Source organism: Oncorhynchus kisutch, linkage group LG25, assembly GCF_002021735.2.
Source record: "Oncorhynchus kisutch isolate 150728-3 linkage group LG25, Okis_V2, whole genome shotgun sequence".
NCBI lineage: Eukaryota > Metazoa > Chordata > Actinopteri > Salmoniformes > Salmonidae > Oncorhynchus > Oncorhynchus kisutch.
This window is the reverse complement of record NC_034198.2, coordinates 16,834,653-16,855,841: the sequence shown is the minus strand read 5'-3', so window position 1 is coordinate 16,855,841 and position 21,189 is coordinate 16,834,653. Positions and strand designations below refer to the sequence as shown.

At 42.6% G+C, this 21,189-nt stretch overlaps 1 protein-coding gene across 4 annotated transcripts in view; it reads right to left on the bottom strand.

The window, feature by feature from the left end:
- Window positions 1-21,189, bottom strand: part of ca10a (carbonic anhydrase Xa) — a 314,149-nt gene that overhangs the window by 22,351 nt on the left and 270,609 nt on the right. For all 4 annotated transcript variants that reach the window (XM_031805092.1, XM_020461130.2, XM_031805093.1 and 1 more), the window contains one exon: window positions 3,636-3,821. In XM_031805092.1, the coding sequence (XP_031660952.1) occupies window positions 3,636-3,821 (186 nt within the window). The remainder of the gene's footprint in view (window positions 1-3,635; window positions 3,822-21,189) is intronic.

Genomic DNA, 21,189 nt, shown 5'->3' with positions numbered 1-21,189 from the left:
CCAGCCTTTCAAAGCACTCCACACTACTGACGTGAGTGCTACGGGGTGGTAGTCATTTAGGCAGGTTACCTTCACTATCTTGGGCACAGGGACTATGGTGGTCTGTTTGAAACATATGGGTATTACAGATTCAGGGAGAGGTTGAAAATGGGTCCGGGAGAGGTTGAAAATGTCAGTGAAGACACTTGCCAGTTGGTCCGCGCATGCTCTGAGTACACGTCCTGGTAATACGCCTAGCCCCGTGGCCTTGAATGTGAATATTGACCTGTTTAAAAGTTTTGCTCACATCGGCAATGGAGAACGTAATCACACAGTTGTCCCGAACAGCTGGTGCTATCATGCATGCTTCAGCGTTGCGTAAAAGGCATTTAGCTCGTCTGATAGGCTCGCGTCACAGGGAAGCTCGCGGCTGGGTTTCCCTTTGTAGTCCTGCCACATCTGACGAGCGTCGGAGCCGGTGTTGTAGGATTCAATCTTAGTTCTATATTGACGCTTTGCCTGTTTGATGGTTTGTCTGAGGGCATTTAGGGATTTCTTAGAAGCGTCCGCTTTCAAGGAGTGTCCCGCTCCTTGAAAAGCTCTAGCCTTTAGCTTGTGGCAGATGTTGCTGGTAATCCATGGCTTCTGGTTGGGATGTGTACATACGGTCACCGTGGGGACGATGTTGTCGATGCACTTATTGATGAACCCGGTGACTGAGGTGGTATACTCCTCAATGCCATTGGATGAATCCCGGAATATATTCCAGTCTGTGCTATAAAAACAGTCCTGTAGCGTAGCATCTGCATCATCTGACCATTTCCGTATTGAGCGAGTCACTGGTACTGCCTGCTTTAGTTTTTGCTTGTAAGCCGGAATCAAGAGGATAGAATTATGCCAAATGGAGGGTGAGGGAGAGCTTTGTATGGGTCTCTGTGCGTGGAGTAAAGGTGATCTAGAGTATTTTATCTCTGGTTGCACATGTTACATGCTGGTAGAAATGAGGTAAAAGAGATTTAAATTTGCCTGCATTAAAGTCCTCGGCAACTAGGGGCACCGCTTCTGGATGAGCATTTTCTTGTTTGCTTATGGCCTTATACAGCTCTTTGAGTGCGGTCTTAGTGCCAACATCGGGTTTTGGTGGTAAATAGACGGTTATGAAAAATATAGATGAAAACGCTCTTGGTAGATAGTGAGGTCTACAGTTTATCATGAGGTACTCTACCTCAGGCGAGCAATACCTTGAGACTTCCTTCATATTAGACATTGTGCAGCTGCTGTTATTGACAAATAGACACACACTCCCACCACTCATCCTACCAGACGTAGCTGTTCTGTCCTGTCGATGCACGGAAAACCCAGCCAAATGTATATTATCCGTGTCGTCATTCAGCCACGACTGGGTAAAAAATAAGATATTACATACTTTAATGTCCCGTTGGTAGGATAGTCTCAAACAGAGATCATCCAGTTTATTCTCCAGTGATTGCACATTGGCCAATACATATCATATTGGCACCTAAGTATCGTGATAATATCGTATTGTGAGGTCCCTTGCAATTCCCAGCCCTACAGCATATACTGTGCATAATATTAGCCTAGCCCAGAGATGTAGGGGTGCTTTTTACAGATAGTAGCTGAGAATGATAGACCCATAACAATCAACACCAGTCACACGTACACCATTTTCTGCAAGCCGGAAACAAATGTGAGAAAGAAAGGTGAATGGGTTATATAATACAGATGGAGTTGTAAAACCATAACTTTGGAGTGTTAATGCCTTTAAATACAATGAAGCTCACCATGTATCCCCCTTTCCCACCTCTCTCCCACGGGCTGGTATTTCAGATGGATGTTTTGCTTTTCAAGCTTGATTATTTTCCCTCTTTGTTCTCATTTCAAGGACGCATGCACAGCCACTGCTCATTTGTAGGCGAAATAACATTTTCTCCATTTCTTTTTTGAAGCCTGCTGCTGGAGCTTTAAGTCATGGCTTTGATTCCAGAAGGGATGGGCGGGTGGGAAGTGGGGGTATGTGGTGGGTGGTGGTGTAACAGGTGTCTTTTTTGGATGGCAATTATTTAAGCAAGCGAGGAACACATGTCAGAAAGAGCAAGATTTGGGAGTCTGTGTGCAACCTACCTTTCCTCTCCTCTCCTCCCTTCTCTTCTATCTCTCTCTCTCTGGCTTTGAGGGATAATTTGGAGAATGTTACACATGTACACTAACTCAATCCTACAGTATGTTCAGAATAGTTTCAATTGACAGGATAACACTGAAGCCAGTTACAGTTAAACCACACACCATTTCCTTTCTTGCTCCCCTTGCTGCATGTGTAGATACATCACTTCAGTAAGAGAACATAGCTTTTTCAGATCACAACGCCCAGCTATCCAACGCTCCTCTCCAGATTTCTCCAGAGCCCTCTCTCTTGCCTGCATTCCAGAAATCTCAACACAACGCTGACCAAACAAAGAGCAGCCAGTAACTACTGCTCACTTTCTTTTCTTCTGTTCTGTAGCAACAGATGAAATCAAAACAAACCCGTTGGAGGTGTGATAACGTTGGCGCCGCGACGAGGCAACACCAACACGGTAAACAGTGAGCAGAGCGCGAGGCCAACCTCCCCCTACACGGGTCACATCCCTCCGAGCCCCAGCGTATGCTAAACACTTGTTTTTATTAGGATTTGAATATCGTCTCGCCAGCCTCCGTGGGAGAATAAATGATAATAATTAATTAGAATGAATTTGCCTGTCATACCTACAATTATTCTGTTAGCCCACAAATTGGTTATTGTTATTATGGCTGGTGTGCGTGACTCAGAACTTAGTAAAATGATCAAGTATACAGGAGCTGATTGGAAGCCTCTTCACAACACCCCGCTAATTAAGATAGCTTTTTCCTGCTGGATCTCGTCTAAATCCTACCGAAGATGCTGGATGACAATAACATTTTTCAAATTCTACTGATACTGGTTCTTTATTTTTTTAAGGGAGATCGGAGATCCGATCCCCTTACATATTTGTATTGTTTTTATGATAGGACAAATGAAGATAGAGATTGGGAGATCGATAGAGAGAGGTGAACAGAAAGGATTTAAAGTAACTGTCTAGTGTTTTTCCAGATTTTTATAAAATAATAATTCAAATAATACAATAATTAATTACAATATGAGGGAAATAGTTTTCCTTCCAAAAAAATGTTAATTCAGTATGTTAAAAATAAGCTTTTCTGTGTTGGAATGGTGTGAGCCTATCCCAACATCAGAATGGTGTGTGCGTATACCGGTCATTAAACCTATTCACGCAAGTAGACTGCTGATTGGCCATCTCAGCCAATGAGCCAACATGACATCATGTTCTATGAGGAAATAGCAAACCTTTTTGAAACAGTCTGTTTGAGATAGAGGTTTGAGGTTGGGTGTTTTGTCTCTTTATGCTTTGGTCACCAATACAAGTATTGGACAAGTCAACAACATTATTTGGGTATGAGTTAACAGAATATGAATATTTTCACTGGACAGTTACTTTAAGGGCATAGGCAGTTGGCCGAGCCAGGGCTTAAACCCTTGCCGCCAAAGGGGCGTATATGACCCATAGTCAGGAGCATTTACCGCTAGACCAAACTCAGCACCTAGTCCCTTGCCCTTGTACCTCTCCTGAGAAGGCCTGTCCGTTGAGAAGGTGTTCAGAGCCCTGTCCGTCCTCGCTGCCGAAGTGCAGCCGGATCTCCTCCAGGCGATGGCTGTATGTCATTGGTCCACCAGAGATATTCACAAGATGCTCCTTGTCCATTCGCAGTGAGACGTGGCGACCCGTGTTGTACATGGTCCCGCCCACCTGAGGACAGAAAGAAGGAAGAACGATCAGATTTAGTATTCAATTAATAAACCAAATTTTAACATCCCAGTGTAAAGGACACACGTTAGAAGTCAGTAGGGGAAGGTGTTTGATCATTTCACTGCTAACCTGATCACCCATGTTCAGAAGGCAGCATGCCCCCAAATACTTGAACCAACATACTATACTGCTGTCTCAGTGACATGCCTGTTCACATAACACAAAAACTCATTTGAATCTCTAGCATTCACAAGCACTTCTGTGATTCACTACAGAGAGAATTGGCCAGTGTTACCTGGTGTTAATTTTTCAGTGCAACATTTCTAGTTTTGATTCAGGTGTTAAATTAACTATGTACGTTTTACATTAACACTCATTGGTGTACAATATCCCCAGTGTTGGTGTTAATAACTAGTATAAAACTAGTATAAAATTAAACCACGTCCATCATTAACTTATTTCCCAGCATGCTCTATTGCAGGTAGATTGAATTGTTAGTTTCAATATCTTTGTTTTTTGCATGTACATTGATTGATTAATTAATATTATGCTACTCAAATATAAACAATAGTTTTTCTAAACTAATCCAAACTAATCCAATCTTCTACTTTGACTTATTGCACCCATTACTGAAATGGTTGTTCCAGTTTAAATGGTTTAGGTAGTCTTATTTCTTAATTTTCCAACTCGGCAATCATTCTGAATGCAGGTGAAAATAATTTCTAAATGTTGAATATCCCCACTGTGGCTAGATTCCAACTGGAATTATATAACTTTGCAAGCCATCTTTATGTGACTTGCAGGCCTGAAAACTATGAATTTCAGGCCACTGTATTAGATTAAAACTAGGCCATCAAAGTAAGGCATTATTTTAGACATTATTTTAGACTCACGATTTAGACTTGTTGTATTGTGTTGAATCTAATTGGTAACATATTTCCTTACTTTTTCACTTGGTGAAGGACTAGTGATGTTACATTTGATACCGGAGCTCTGAGGCATGTGTCAAATTCGCAAAGCAGTTTAGTTTGAAGCAGTGTGCCGATACCTGTATCGCTTTATCATAAGCATGTGATCAATGACGTCCGAAGCTTCGTTTTGTCAAACAACCACCTGATTGGTTTGGTATTGGTTTTGGTAGAAGAAAAAAGGCTACGCTGCGAACTTGCTACGGCGTGTCGACCTCATCTATAATAATTTGGCTGTTCTAAATGATTTTGACCAGCAGGAACCTCTAGTGTACACTGTGTTGATCAAAGCCTCGAGTAATGAACCTATTTTTGACACAATTGGCTGGAAATGCTTCCTGAAATGCTTCAGGAAGCTTTGTTTCCTCCATCACCACATAGGACTAAAAATGGATGAATGCACCAACAACCATCTCTCTGTCATTAACAAAAACAGTCATAGGTGGTAACTCTACAATTCACTCAAAAGATAAGGCACTCAGGGAAATGTGCAAATAAGGCTTTACACTAAGCAGTGTGTTCATTTAACACTGAAAAGTGTGGACCCATATAGACACTGGACCAGCGTTAAATGTAACACTGCCCGTGTTGATTTAACACTGGAGAATTTGCTGTGTGTGTAACAGTCTCAAGGCTTAACGTGCTACAGCGTCTAAGTACGAGAGACAGTGTTATCTGAAACAACAACCCTTCACAATACAAAAGAGATGTGGAATTAGAGGGGAGGAGGAAGATAAAAACACAACACGAGGGGTGCGGGTTCAAAGACTGAGGCCGTCGGAATCCCCTCGGAATCGATTGGATCAGAGGCTTTAAGGGGAAATGCAGCCGTACAACAGCAGTGAATAACGATCTTTATCAGTGGATGTGTTTATTTATTTATACCCAGTAGTTTCAAAGTGAACAGTTGGCATTGCAGGCACGATTCCACGAGAGCTTCCATAGCTCTTATCTCGCTCTTTCTTTTTTTTTTCTCCTCTCTCTCCACTGCTCTCTCTCTCTCTCTCCCTCTCACTCCCTCCATTCCCTCTCTCTCCCTTCCCTTTTACCACTAGCCTTCAAAAAGACCCCCTCCCCCCAAATTCCCAGAGAAAGAACTCTGCTCACACATCGTAAATATTTCATAGAACCTTTGAAAAATCTATGATTTGAAAGGGGATAGAGAGCGCCCGGGAGAGAGAATGTGGGAAAGGGAGGGAGCGTTGGATCAAGTGCCAACGGCAAGAAAGGTAGAGCAAAGAAAGAGAAGCAGCACTTTTTTTTTTAGCTCTGCTGATCTGGCCGGTTACCTCAGCGGCGTCGGAATTACCCCTGAAAAGGCTGGAATACCTCAACCCCCCTCAAGACAACTCACCTACTCAGCCCACCATTATGCATGAGAACAAGGCTGAGGTGAATGTGTCATTATGTGGCTTTCTCAATTCATATAGAATCACTGTGGCTGTGTAATGAGCGACGTGGGGGGATAATAGGATGAAGTTATGTAGCAATTCAAAGAACCAAGATTATACACCTCAAAGATAATTATGTGATTTACGACATTGTACGGCGGGAGGGGATTGAATACTGAATAGCCTGAAGGCTTTTCTCCCCACATCGTATCCAATGTTACACTTCTATGCAGTACGGTGCATACACACACATGGTCCGGAATAACAAGTCTTTCCATCCAATATCTGTTCCTGTGGTTGAGTGCACATCCCAGGATAAATGGCTAAAGGCAACAGGGTAAAAAGCGAGGCTAGTGGAGTGTGTATTGAGCTGGGCAAGGAGAGAGAAGTGATGGTGTATGGCTCTCTGTCTCATAGTGATACGCTGATAGGAAGAGAGAAACCCTCTAGACACTCAAATCAAATCAAATTGTACCTTACAGTGAAATGCCTATTGACGAGCCCCTAACAAACAACGCAGTTTAAAAATTAAAAATACGAATAAGAAATAAAAGTAACAAGTAATTCAAGAGCAGCAGTGAAATAACAATAGCGAGACTATATACAGGGGGGTACCGCTACAGAGTCAATGTGCGGGGGCAACAGTAGTCGAGGTAATATGTACAGGTAGGTAGAGTTATTAAAGTGACTATGCATAGATGATAACAACAGAGAGTAGCAGCGGTATAAAAAAGAGGAGGGGGATGGGGGGGTCAAATAGTCTGGGTAGCCATTTGATTAGATGTTCAGGAGTCTTATGGCTTGGGGGGTAGAAGCTAGTTATAAGCCTCTTGGACCTAGACTTGGCACTCCGGTAGAGAGAACAGAAGCAGAGAGAACAGTCTATGACTAGGGTAGCTGGAGTCTTTGATAATTTTTAGGGCCTTCCTCTGACACAACTTGGTATAGAGGTCCTGGATGGCAGGAAGTTTGGCCCCAGTGATGTACTGGGCCGTACGCACTACCCTCTGTAGTGCCTTGCGGTCGGAGGCCGAGCAGTTTCCATACCAGGCAGTCATGCAACCAGTCAGGATGCTCTCGATGGTGCAGCTGTAGAACCTTTTTAGGATCTGAGGACCCATGTCAAATCTTTTCAGTCTCCTGAGGGGGAATAGGTTTTGTCGTGCCCTCTTCACGACTGTCTTGGTGCGCTTGGACCATGTTAGTTTGTTGGTGATGTGGACACCAAGGAACTTGAAGCTCTCAACCGCCTCCACTACAGCCCAGTTGATGAGAATGGGGGCATGCTTGGTCCTCTTTCTCCTGTAGTCCACAATCATCTCCTTTGTCTTGATCACATTGAGGGAGAGGTTGTTGTCCTGGCACCACACAGCCAGGTCTCTGACCTCTGTCATCCTCCCTATAGGCTGTCTCGTCACTGTTGCTTTGAAACAGTGTTGCATGATTTGGCAAGGACACTGATCCTAGATCTGTGCGTAATGGACACTAATAGCCAAAGTGCAGTGATATGGAATTACATTTCAGCTACAGATAGCCAAACCAACGATTCTATCATTAAAAGACAGAGGATATTATATCACTTGAAATACATGCATGTGACAGCAACATTGTGGATTGTTGCTAACTTCCACAGCCATCCAACATCCATACAGCAATGTGCTGTGTGAATCATATAACATGGCCCAGGTATCGTCAACAGAGTCCACTGAGTTATTTCACTCCACATCTCAAGCCATAATTTGTATTCATGAATTCAAAATTATATGAGTAAATGCTTTGCTGCACTTTAATTTCTTAACTTGACAGTTTTATGTGTGACGTCCCCGTGTTGCTTTGACAGATCTAATCGCCACGGGTGCCAGCTTTGAAGAGGGAACATTTTCATTTTTTATTTCATTTTGTGTTGAGGTTCGTATGTGTGTGTGTTGATACGTTGACTCGCACAAAAACACAAACACGTTGATAGTAAACCACGGACTATTAGACTCATCAAAAGTATGTTTTGTCACTTCAGACAAGTTCTTCTCACGAGGCACAAGAAAGAGAGCGACAATCTAAGCTGAGAACACCAACACAGTGTGTCATTCGAACCAAAGCATCCCATCCTCCATATCAAACCACAATCACACTAACATCTCTAGTAAACAACATCTCTATTGTGGTTTCCTGACAGCTGACATTTCTGTTATCTCTTAGACAAGGAAGTTGGTTTCAATACCACAGGAGTATACTAGCCAACAGGAGAGAACAACAATCAGCAGTGTGCGTTAGGGGAGGGGAGTGTTTGCTTGTGTGCATTTGATATGCGATCACAAAGCTCTATTCTATAGTACCACTCCACCACCTGCGGCTGGAGTGGGCAGAACACGAGGAGGGTGGGAGAAGAGTAGAAAGGGGAGGAAGATCATCCTCACAGAAGAGAGGGGAGGAAGGATGGAGAGAGAGAGAGAGAGAGAGAGATAGATAGAGAGAGAAAAACGGGAATGGGAGTCTTTGACTGAGCATTTTTAAAAGGATCCTCTCGAAAAGTGTAAATGGAAAAGTTCATTCAAGAGGTCAAACTATTATTTTCCTCAAGCTTCATCTCTCCTTCTCTAACTCAACATCACAGGATTTGTTAAATCAGAATCTCGAACATGTTTTTAATTTGTTCATTGATGTTTTCTACAGAAGATATTCTAAAGCCAATTAAGCTGTAATGATGACCACAACAAGGAAATATTGTATTCAAGGTAATCATCCCGACAATGTTATAAAGGAGTTTGCTCTGTGTGTGTCTAGGGGGCCTGATACTGTATTACCAGCTCAGATACAATATCAATAATATGAAACGACAATGTCACAGTAATGAGAAAAACAGAACAGTCATGTCTGCTAAACACACAGGTCAATATGGTGATATTGATACAAGATGATCCTAAATGCTCTATTATTATGATTAACGTATGTTGTATCATTAAGAACATAACGGCACACAGCTAATGTTGCTGGTGCATGTATGAATTGGACCATAACCATAACTCCAGAAGCCATGGATTACAGGCAACATCCATACTGAGCTAAAGGCTAGAGTTGCCGCTTTCAAGGAGCAGGACACTAATCCGGACGCTTCTAAGAAATCCCGCAGCGCCCTCTGACGAACCATCAAACAGGCAACGCTTCAATACAGGACTAAGATCGAATCCTCCTACACCGGCGCTGGTGCTTGTCGGATGTGGCAGGGCTTGCAACCTATCACGGATTATAAAGTCAAACCCAGCCGAGAGCTTCTCATGGCACCACACAGCCAGGTCTCTGACCTCCTCCCTCTCATTGTTTTTGGTGATCAGGCCTACCACTGTTGTGTTATCGGCAAACTTAATGATGGTGTTGGAGTCGTGCCTGGCCATTCAGTCATGAGTGAACAGGGAGTACAGGAGGGGACTGAGAACACACCCCTGAGGGGGTGCTGCTACTGCTGACTTGGCCCTCATATGTCGCTCAAGAAGCCTGTGTTCCAGACTCATGATGAAGTCTCTCATGATCACAGTGTTGTTTATGCATTGCTTGAACAACATGTGTGTGTCAGTGGCGGTAGGTGCGGTTTAAGATGAGGGAGGATAAAACATTTTTTTTATGAACATGGCCTTATTTCTACTACAGCATATCAGATGACTGTCATTCATATTCCATTCACCCAGCTCAATGTAACATCGATAGGTTTAGGCTACTACATGATACTAACATTTTCCCTGTACCCATTACGAGGTTGATACAACCTACCGTATGAACAAAGGTTTACAACGTAGGTGCACAGGTTGAGATATTTTTTTTGTAGCCTTGCACACACTTGCCTGCATCTAGCTGATCTATTGTGTAATCATTAGTCTAACAGTTGCAAATGACAGTTTCTATCGGACAAATTCATGTTTATCCCCGTTTCGTTCCATTTTCTTCCGTTTAAGAAACGTTTTCAACAGAAATGGCCATATGAATACACCCCTGATCACACGCAAACACAATTCACTTTCATACCAGACATACACAAACTAGTTGTATATATAATTCCTTCTCGCATCTATCTATGCGCTCTCCTTTCACCTTTTCCCTTGGAAAAAACCTTTCCAAGCAAAACCTTCATATCATGACCGCTAACCGCTACACATAGCCTACATTGTTGTCATGTCATAGCTAACATAGCTACTAGAACGAACGTGTTTACCGCTACAATCATGCAGTACAGTGTAGTCAGCAGCAATCAGTTTAGCAGTTACACTGGCTGGCCCCGGTGGCAATAAATGAATAAAAGAAAAAGCTTACCCTGACTTGGAACAGTTCAACTATTGGATAGCCATAGCCAACTGTAATGGCTCTCCTCTTCGTCTGATGAGGAATAGGAATCATCGGACCAACACGCAGCGTGGTAAGTGTTCATAGTACATTTAATTAAATAAACTGAACACTGAATGACAAAAAAACAACAAAGAGAGCGACGGGCGGCTGTGGTGTCTCCAGACAGGCGGGCGGCCCCGGCGGCTCCGGACAGGCGGGCGGCTCCGGCAGATCCGGACAGGCGGGCAGCTCCGGACAGACGGCCGGCTCCGGACAGACGGGCGGCCCTGGCGGCTCCGGACAGAGGGGCGGCTCCGGACAGACGGGCGGCTCCGGCGGCTCCGGACAGACAGGAGGCTCTGGCGGCTGCGGACAGGAGGGCGTCTCTGGCAGATCCGGACTGGAGGGAGAGCAGGCACAGGACTCACGAGGCTGGGGAGACCTATAGGCGGCCTCTTCCTTGGCCGAGGCACCGGATGCACTGGGCCGTGGAGGCTCACTGGAGGTCTAGAGCAACGAGCCTGCACAACCTGTCCTGGCTGGATACCCCCTGTAGCCCGGCAAGTGCAAAGAGTTGGAACAGGCCGCACTGGGCTGTGCTGGCGAACCGGGGATACTGTGCGTAGGGCTGGTGCCGTATAACCCGGGCAGAGGAGACGCACTGGAGACCAGATGCGATGAGCCGGCTTCATCCCTTCTGGCTCGATGCCCACTCTAGCCCGGCCGATTCGAGGAGCTGCGATGTAACGTACCGGGCTGTGAACGTGCACTGGAGACACCGTGCGCTCCACCACATAACACGGTGCCTGACCAGTACCACGTTCGACCCGGTAAGCATAGGGAGTTGGCTCCGGTCTCCTACCTGACTCAGCCAATCTTCCCGTGTGCCTCCTCCCAAAAAATTCTGGGGCTGCATTTCGTGCACTTTTCCTCGAGCCAACTCCTCATAGCATCGCCGCTCCACTTTGGCTGCCTCTAGCTCCTCTTTAGGATGACGATACTCTCCCGGCTGTGCCAACTGTCTCTTGCCGTCCAAGATTTCCTCCCATGTCCAGGAGTCCATTCTTCCACACTGCTTGGTCCTTTGGTGGTGGGTAGTTCTGTAACGGCTCTCCTCTTCGTCTGATGAGGAATAGGAATCATCGGACCAACACGCAGCGTGGTAAGTGTTCATAGTAAATTTAATTAAATAAACTGAACACTGAATGACAAAAAACAACAAAGAGAGTGAAAGACATGAAACAGTCCTGTAAGGTGAAAAAACACAAAACAGGAAACAACTACCCACAAACACAGGTTACCTAAGTATGGTTCTCAATCAGAGACAACGATTGACAGCTGCCTCTGATTGGGAACCATACCAAGCCAAACACAGAGAAATACAACACACAGAACAAAACATCGAATGAAAAACATAGAATGCACACCCAAACTCACGCCCTGACCAAACCAAAATAGAGACGTAAAAAAGGAACTAAGGTCAGGACGTGACACCAACTTGCTAACATAGCATCCCACTTTGTTTGAGCCAGGTGTTTGAGTAGGCTAAACTAGCTAGCTGAAGTTGGAGACTTTTATCTCCCTCACCAACTTCAAACATCAGCTATCTGAGCAACTAACCGATCGCTGCAGCTGTACATAGTCTATTGGTAAATAGCCCATCCTTTTCACCTACCTCATCCCCATACTGTTTTTATTTATTTACTTTTCTGCTCTTCTGCACACCAATATCTCTACCTGTACATGACCATCTGATCATTTATCACTCCAGTGTTAATCTGCAAAATTGTAATTATTTGCCTACCTCCTCATGCCTTTTGCACACATTGTATATAGACCCCCCCTTTGTTTTCTACTGTATTGACTTGTTAATTGTTTACTCCATGTGTAACTCTTTGTTGTATGCTCACACTGCTATGCTTTATCTTGGCCAGGTCGCAGTTGCAAATGAGAACTTGTTCTCAACTAGCCTACCTGGTTAAATAAAGGTGAAATAAAAAATAAAAAATAAAAAAATAGCTAAGTGAACAAAAATCTATACTACGTAATATAGCTAGCTCTCCCTCTCTCTCGCGCATCTCCTTAATTTTTGGAAGAAATGTATTTGTTAAAAACGGTTCAACTATTGTCTTTCTCTCTCTTTGAGTCAACTACTCACCACATTTTATTCACTGCAGTGCTAGCGAGCTGTAGCTTATGCGTTCAGTACTAGATTATTTATCTGATCCTTTGATTGGGTAGACAACATGTCAATTATACTGCAAGTGCTCTGATATGTTGGAGGAATTGTCATAATTACTGTGTAAGTCTATGGAAGGGGGTGAGAACCATGAGCTTCCTAGGTTTTGTATTGAAATCAATGCACCCAGAGGAGGACAGAAGCTAACTGTCCTCCAGCTACACCATGGTTCTACACTACAGAGTGTAGTGAGGCTACACACATTGCAAAACAGTGTGTTTTAATCAATTATTTGGTGACAGTCTATCTACAAATGCAAACTTTTTTTATGTTTCACAATTTTTATGAAATTCACTGAGAATGCTCTTCCCTTTCCTCCTCTGAGGAGCCTCCAATGGTGTGCGTTGATAGCAGCCAAGTCAAGCATGTTGTAGAACCAGTAGCGATGCATGGTTAAAATCATTGGGGAAGTCAAGCCAGAAAAAAAGCCATATTACCACCTCTGTTGTGATAATTGCATTGTTCGCTCTATAACCTATTAGTGCATATGCCTTGCAACCCTGATATATAGGTCTAAGGCCGAGACAATAAGAAGACACAGTGACAGAATAAATTCAACCAAACCTTTGTTTCATCACAAAACCGGAAAGCAGCAAACAGTTACATGACCTACAACATGGTCAAGCAAGTTTAATGTTTTCAACATTGTCAGATTACTAAACAACCATTGATGTACAACCATGGAGAGTTACCGCAAGTCGAAAAGAAAACAGGCGCTGCCTCAACGATTCCAGCATCATTTTCAATTCAACATTTCAACATCATCAAATCACCTACGCTTATTTTAATACAGTGACAACTAAAAGATACCAAAAATGATTTAGTCCAATCAACATAAACAAAATATGATGTGGCTGTCCATGGTACTGATTTGTGTGTGTGTGTGCTTGCAAGTAGAAAAACATGCTGTCCTACCCCACTTGTAGAGAAATTCCAATGACACACTTTTAGTTTTTGTTGTACTAGGCTACCTGGCTAAAATGCTTGCTCACTAGCCTAACTTCCTTCATGGGTAATGATGTTCCAGGCCAGCTAGTTAACATTAGCCTAGTACATCAAGCTACATATTGAATTTCATCCTCCCAGGCCAGGGACACAATGTATGAATTTATGGTTGGATCAGAATTGCCGTTATAATCATTGGCCAGTACTGGAAATTAAGTAAACGTTCTGCTTTTGATGTCATGTGATTGGTGTGAAGCCAAATCCAAACTGGCTTCCCTTAACCATTTTTTTCTGTGCGCCAGGACCATTCACAGTTGAGCTCACTCAGTTTAGCTCAACGGTGATTGGCTATTATTTTATTTGAAATGCTTGCTGGCTTCCCTTGGCATCGATAAGTACCCGCCACTGTGTAGAACATAGCAACAGGCCAGCGCTGAGTTCCTCCTTTCTTCTAGTACAGCAGTGCCATCTGATCCGAAACATGATCCAGCACTCTGTTACCTGCTGCTCGATATGGATCCTTCCCCAGATATGGAAAGCCGTTCAGAATGAATCATCAGAGATGTCATGATCCATTTCATTGTTCGGGATCGAACCAGGGTCTGTAGTGACGCCTCTAGCACTGCATGCCTTAGACCGCTGCGCCACTCAGGAGCCCCAGTGTTATACTGTATGTGCGGAGTAGGCCGGGGATACCCATAAAAAAATGACATGCCCTCCTTATATTGGTTATAACCCCAGTTCCGTTTGTGATATTAAGATTATATCAATGATAATGTCTTTTTTATAGACCTATTATGAAAAATTCAAGGACGAGGGGGACATGACTCTAAAAATGGCAGAGTAGTTACACATTTAAAGTTGTTTTGATTCATTATGATGCTCTCTGCCTTGCTGGTGTTCATATACACAATCACAAATAAATCCATATTTATTTTAGGAAGGCCTTAAAAACATGATATCAGGCAATTTATTTAAACAGAACAGAATCGAAGGTTTTGAGTGATTGTCACCAGTAGCCTACTCACATGAGGAATGCATGGAGCCAAGGTTATTCTAGGGAAAATGTATATTTTGAAACAGAGACCATTCATGCAATCTGTACAGTTGTTAGCCAAAAGTAGGTTAATTAGAAACCTTTGAATCTGCTAATTCTGATAAGGTATAGTAATCAAAAAAGAATGGCCTGCATGGACCTCTCTACGATGATATGGAAGAAGTGCTATTCGGTAAGCACTGTTCCCTACTTTGTCAATTTACGCTGTGCTGGTGAGCAGGTGGCTGTTGCCAACATACTGACTCAACTCTAGCCACTTTAATAATGGAAAAATGTATGTAATAAATGTATCACTAGCCACTTTAAACAATGCCATGTTATATAATGTTTACATACCCTACATTACTCATTTCATATGTATATACTGTACTCGATACCATCTACTGCATCTTGCCTATGCCGTTCAGCCATCACTCATTCATGTATTTTTTTGTACATATTCTTATTCATTCCTTTACACTTGTGTGTGTATAAGGTAGTTGTTGTTAAATTGTTAGGTTAGATGACTTATGGTCATATTACTGCATGGTCAGAACTAGAAGCACAAGCATTTCGCTACACTCGCATTAACATCTGCTAACCATGTGTATGTGACAAATACATGATTTGATTTGGTCATCAAATTCATTCTCTATTTGACAATTTATAATATTGTCACCCATCAGACTATTGTCAATTTCATCATGTCTTTAGGCCACATTTATTTTTCTGACTGATTACAATTTACATTTGGTGTCCTGAGGTATTCTTATGACCTATTTTAACATAATACATGCATTAATTCAGCAATTTATTATTCATGATGGAATATTTATACAATTAAAATATCAACGGTCAGAATGACCGGCCATTCTAGTAGTTATGGAATTCTGGCATTCTGAGGTTTAATGATATTAAATTCTACATTTACATCACATTTACATTTTAGTAATTTAGCAGACGCTCGTATCCATAGCGACAATGATAGCATGATGGTATTACTATTCATATAGTTTTTCATGTACAACACATGTCATACCAAATTAGGTTAATGGATGTAAAAAAAAAAGAACGTTGAAAGGTTTCAGCTTGTGATTAGTACACCTTGCAGTTTTCCAGCAATAATGAGGAGGCTTTACTATTGTTTCTGGTATCAAGTGGTGAGTGATGCATCAAAGAAAAACCATAACACATCTGATTAAATTAAAAGATTGGAGAATTGTTTTACGTAGTGAGTGAGGCAGAGGGAGGGAGGGAGGGAGAGGGGGAGAGAGAGAGAAAGAGGGGGGCGATGGAGAGAAAGAGGAAGGGAGAGAGAGAGAAAGTGGGGAGAGAGTGAGAAAGAGGGGGGAGAGAGAGTACAGTGCCTTGCAAAAGTATTCATCCTCCTTGGCGTTTTTCCTATTTTGTTGCATTACAACCTGTAATTTAAATGGATTTTTATTTGGATTTCATGTAATGGACACACAAAATAGTCCAAATTGGCGAAGTGAAATGGAAAAAATGACTAGTTTCAAAAAAGTAAAAAAATTAAACAACTGAAAAGTTGTGCGGGCATATGAATTCACCCACTTTGCTATGAAGCCCCTAAATAAGATCTGGTGCAACCAATTACCTTCAGAAGTAACAAAATTAGTTAAATAAAGTCCCCCTGTGTGCAATCTAACTGTCACATGATCTGTCACATGATCTCAGTAGATATACACCTGTTCTGAAAGGCCCCAGAGTCTGCGACATCACTAAGCAAAGGGCGCCACCAAGCAAGTGGCACCATGAAGACCAAGGAGCTTTCCAAACAGGTCAGGGACGAAGTGGTGGAGAAGTACAGATGGGTTATAACAAAATGTCAGAAACTTTCAACATCCCATGGAGCACCATTAAATCCATTATAAAAAATGGAAAGTATAGGGCACCACAACAAACCTGCCAAGAGAGGTCCGCCCACCAAAACTCACAGACCAGGCAAGGAGGGCATTAATCAGAGGCAACAAAGAGACCAAAGATAACCCTGAAAGAGCTGCAAAGCTCCACAGCGGAGATTGGAGTATCTGTCCATAGGACCACTTTAAGCTATACACTTAAGCCATACAGAGCTGGGCTTTATGGAAGAGTGGCCAGATAAAAAGCCATTGCTTAAAGAAAAAAATAAACTCCCACAAAAAATCACCCATATTCCTTGATGGTGTTCGCCAAAAGGAATGTGGGAGACTCCCCAAACATATGGAAGAAGGTACTTTGGTCAGAAGAGACTAAAATTGAGCTTTGGTGGTGGCAGCATCATGCTGTGGGGATGTTTTTCATCGGCAGGGACTGGGAAACTGGTCAGAATTGAAGGAATGATGGATGGTGCTAAATACAGGGAAATTCTTGAGGGAAACCTGTTTTAGTTTTCCAGAGATTTGAGACTGGGACAGAGGTTCACCTTCCAGCAGGACAATGACCCTAAGCATACTGCTACAGCAACACTCAAGTTGTCTAAGGGGAAACATTTAAATGTCTTGGAATGGCCTAGTCAAAGCCAGACCTCAAACCAATTGAGAATCTGTGGTAGGACTTAAAGTTGCTGTACTCCAGTGGAACCCATCCAACTTGAAGGAGCTGGAGCAGTTTTGCCTTGAAGAACGGGCAAAAATCCCAGTGGCTAGGCCAAGCTTATCAAGCTTATAGAGACATACCCCAAGAGACTTGCAGCTGTAATTGCTGCAAAATGTGGCTCTACAAAGGATTGACTTTGAGGTGAATAGTTATGCACGCTCAAGTTTTCAGATTTTTTGTCTTATTTCTTGTTTGTGTCACAATAAAAAAAAAATTGCATCTTAAAAGAGGTAGGTAGACATGTTGTGTAAATCAAATGATACAAACCCCCCAAAAATTCATTTTAGTTCCAGGTTGTAAGGCAACAAAATAGTAAAAATGCCATATTTTTAAAGACCCATGCTAGGGTGTAAGGTAATTTACCAAGCCATATTACTGTATGTGTGATAAACTATAGTAAACATCAATGCAGTTCTCCTTCCAATATAACTGCTTTCATGTGTCTTAACCTTAATGATAGATCCGAACTGCAATAATTCAATCAAATCAAATCACATAGTGTATTTAGCAGATTTTATTGCGGGTGTAGCGAAACGATTGTGTTCCTAGCTCCAACAGTGCAGTAAAATCAAACAATTCACAACAATACACACAAATCTAAATTAAAAGAAAGGAGTTAAGAAATATATTAATATTAGAACGATCAACAGTAGAATAGAATACGGTGTATACATATGAAATGTGTAAAGCAGTATGTAAACATTATTAAAGTGACTAGTGATACCCTGTCGATGTATATAGGGCAATAGTCTCTAAGGTGTAAGGTTGAGTAACTGGATGGTAGCCAGCTAGTGATGGCTATTTAACAGTCTGATGGATGGCTATTTAACAGTCTGATGGCCTTGAGATTGAAGCTGTTTTTCAGTCTATCGGTCACAGCTTTGATGCACCTGTACTGACCTCGCCTTCTGGATGGTAGCAGGGTGAACAGGCAATGGCTCAGGTGGTTGATGTTCTTGATGATCTTTTTGGCCTTGCTGTGACATCGGGTGCTGTATATGTCCTGGAAGGTAGGCAGTGTGTCCCTGGTGATGCGTTGAGCAGACCGCAACACCCTCTGTAGAGCCCTGCGGTTGCGGGCAGTGCAGTTGCCGTACCAGGCGGTGATACAGCCCGACAGGATAATCTCAATTGTGCATCTGTAAAAGTTTGTGAGGGTCTTAAAGGGGCCAAGACAAATTTCTTGGCCCCTATAATTTTAGATCGTCGTGATGTGTATGCCGAGGAATTTGATGCTTTTCACCTTCTCCACTGCGGTCCCATCGATGTGGATAGGGGCGTGCTCTCTCTGCTGTTTCTTGAAGTTCACGATCAGATCCTTTGATTTGAGGTGGTGAGGAAGAGGTTATTTTCCTGGCAGCACTCTGCCATGGCTCTCACCTCCTCCGTCTAGGCTGTCTCGTCATTGTTGGTAATCAGGCCTACACTGTTGTCTCGTCTACAAAGTTGACGATTGAGTTGGAGGCACGAATGGCAGGAAGTATAGGAGGAGGCTGAGCACGCACCCTTGTTGGGCCCCTGTGTTGAGGATCAGTGAAGTGGAGGTGTTGTTTCCTACTTTCACCACCTGGGTGCGGCCCGTCAGGAAGCCCAGGATCCAGTTGCATAGGGTGGGGTTCAGACCCAGGGCTTATAAAAAAAATAACTATAGTTTTGGCAAGTAGGTCAGGAAATATACTTTGTGCATGTATATTTCACGTATAACTCACTATATCACAATTTCAGGGGGTCAGAAGTTTACATACACTAAGTTGACTGTGCCTCTTAACAGCTTGGAAAATTTCAGAAAATGATGTCATGGCTTTAGAAGCTTCTGATAGGCTAATTGACAGCATTTGAGTCAATTGGAGGTGTACTTGTGGATGTATTTCAAGGCCTACCCTCAAACTCAGTGCGTCTTTGCTTGACATCATGGGAAAGTCAAAATAAATCAGCCAAGACCTCAGAAAAATACATGTAGACCTCCACAAGTCTGGTTCATCCTTGGGAGCAATTTCCAAATGCCTGAAGGTACCACATTCATCTGTACAAACAATAGTACGCAAGTATAATCACCATGGGAACATGCAGCAGTCATACCGCTCAGGAAGGAGACGCGTTCTGTCTCCTAGAGATTAACATACTTTGATGCGAAAAGTGCAAATCGATGCCAGAATATCAGCAATGGACCTTGTGAGATAGATATTGTTAGATATTACTGCATGGTCGGAACTAGAAGCACAAGCATTTCGCTACACTCGCATTAACAACTGCTAACCATGTGTATGTGACAAATACAATTTGATTTGATTTGATTTGAAGATGCTGGAGGAAACAGGTACAAAGTATCTATATCCACAGTAAAACAAGTCCTATATCGACATAACCTGAAAAGATGCTCAGCAAGGAAAAAGCCACTGCTCCAAAACCGCCATAAAAAAGCCAGACTGCGGTTTGCAACTACAAATGGGGACAAAGATCATTCTTTTTGGAGAAATGTCCTCTGGTCTGATGAAACAAAATAGAACTGTTTGGCCATAATGACCATCGTTATGTTTGGAGAAAAAAGGGGGAGGCTTGCAAGCCGAAGAACACCATCCCAACTGTGAAGCACAGGGGTGGCAGCATCATGTTGTGGGGGTGCTTTGCTGCAGGCGGGATTGGTGCACTTCACAAAATAGATGGCCTCATGAGGAGGGAAAATGATGTGGATATATTGAAGCAACATCTCAAGACATCAGTCAGGAAGTTAAAGCTTGGTAGCAAATGGGTCTTCCAAATGGACAATGACCCCAAGCATACTTCCAAAGTTGTGGCAAAATGGCTTACGGACAACAAGGTCAAGGTATTGGAGTGGCCATCACAAAGCCCTGACCTCAATCCTATAGAACATTTGTGGGCAGAAAGGAAAAAGCGTATGCGAGCAAGGAGACCTACAAACCTGACTGACTTACACCAGGAGGAATGGGCCAAAATTCACCCAACTTGAGGGAACCTTGTGGAAGGCTATGCTACCAAATACTAATTAAGTGTATGTAAACTTCTGACCCACTGGGAATGTGATGAAAGAAATAAAAGCTGAATTAAATCATTCTCTCTACTATTATTCTGACATTTCACATTCTTAAAATAAAGGGGTGATCCTAACTGACCTAAAACAGGGAATTTTTACTTGGATTAAATGTCAAGAATTGTGAAAAACTGAGTTTAAATGTAGTTGGCTAAGGTGTATGTAAACTTCCGAATTCAACTGTATATACTGTATTCTAGTCATAATTAGTGCTGTACACACATTTTCTATTCATACACTCAGTGTACAAAACATTAGGAACACCTCTTTCCATGAGATAGACTGACCAGGTGAATCCAGGTGAAAGCTATGATCCCTTATTGATGTCACTTGTTAAAGCAGCAATATATACATTTTTGGGTGACCTGGCCAAATTCTGGCCAAATGACTGTTATAGATCAGTCATTCCTATTGAAAGTAAGTCTAAAAAATGGTAGATCTGTTCTACGTGAACTACTTCCATGCTTCCAGGTCATACGTTTTGTTTTTGCGTCTTTTACTTTCGGTTTTGTAGACTAGCTTCAAACAGTTGAAAATACATAGATTTTATGTTATGGAAAAGATATTTAGCGGTTTAGATGGTACAATGTTTTTTTACACTTGCTTTATGTCACATAAACTGAAATTAGGCAAACTATTAGAGACTATTAGAGATGGCTGAGAAATTTCTGCATAGAGCACCACTTCAATCAGTGTAGATGAAGGGGAGGAGACAGGTTAAAGAAGGATTTTTAAGCCTTGAGACAATTGAGACATGGATTGTGTGTGTGCCATTCAGGAGGGTGAATGGTCAACGTCTAGACAAAAGATTTAAGTGCCTTTGAATGGGCAGTA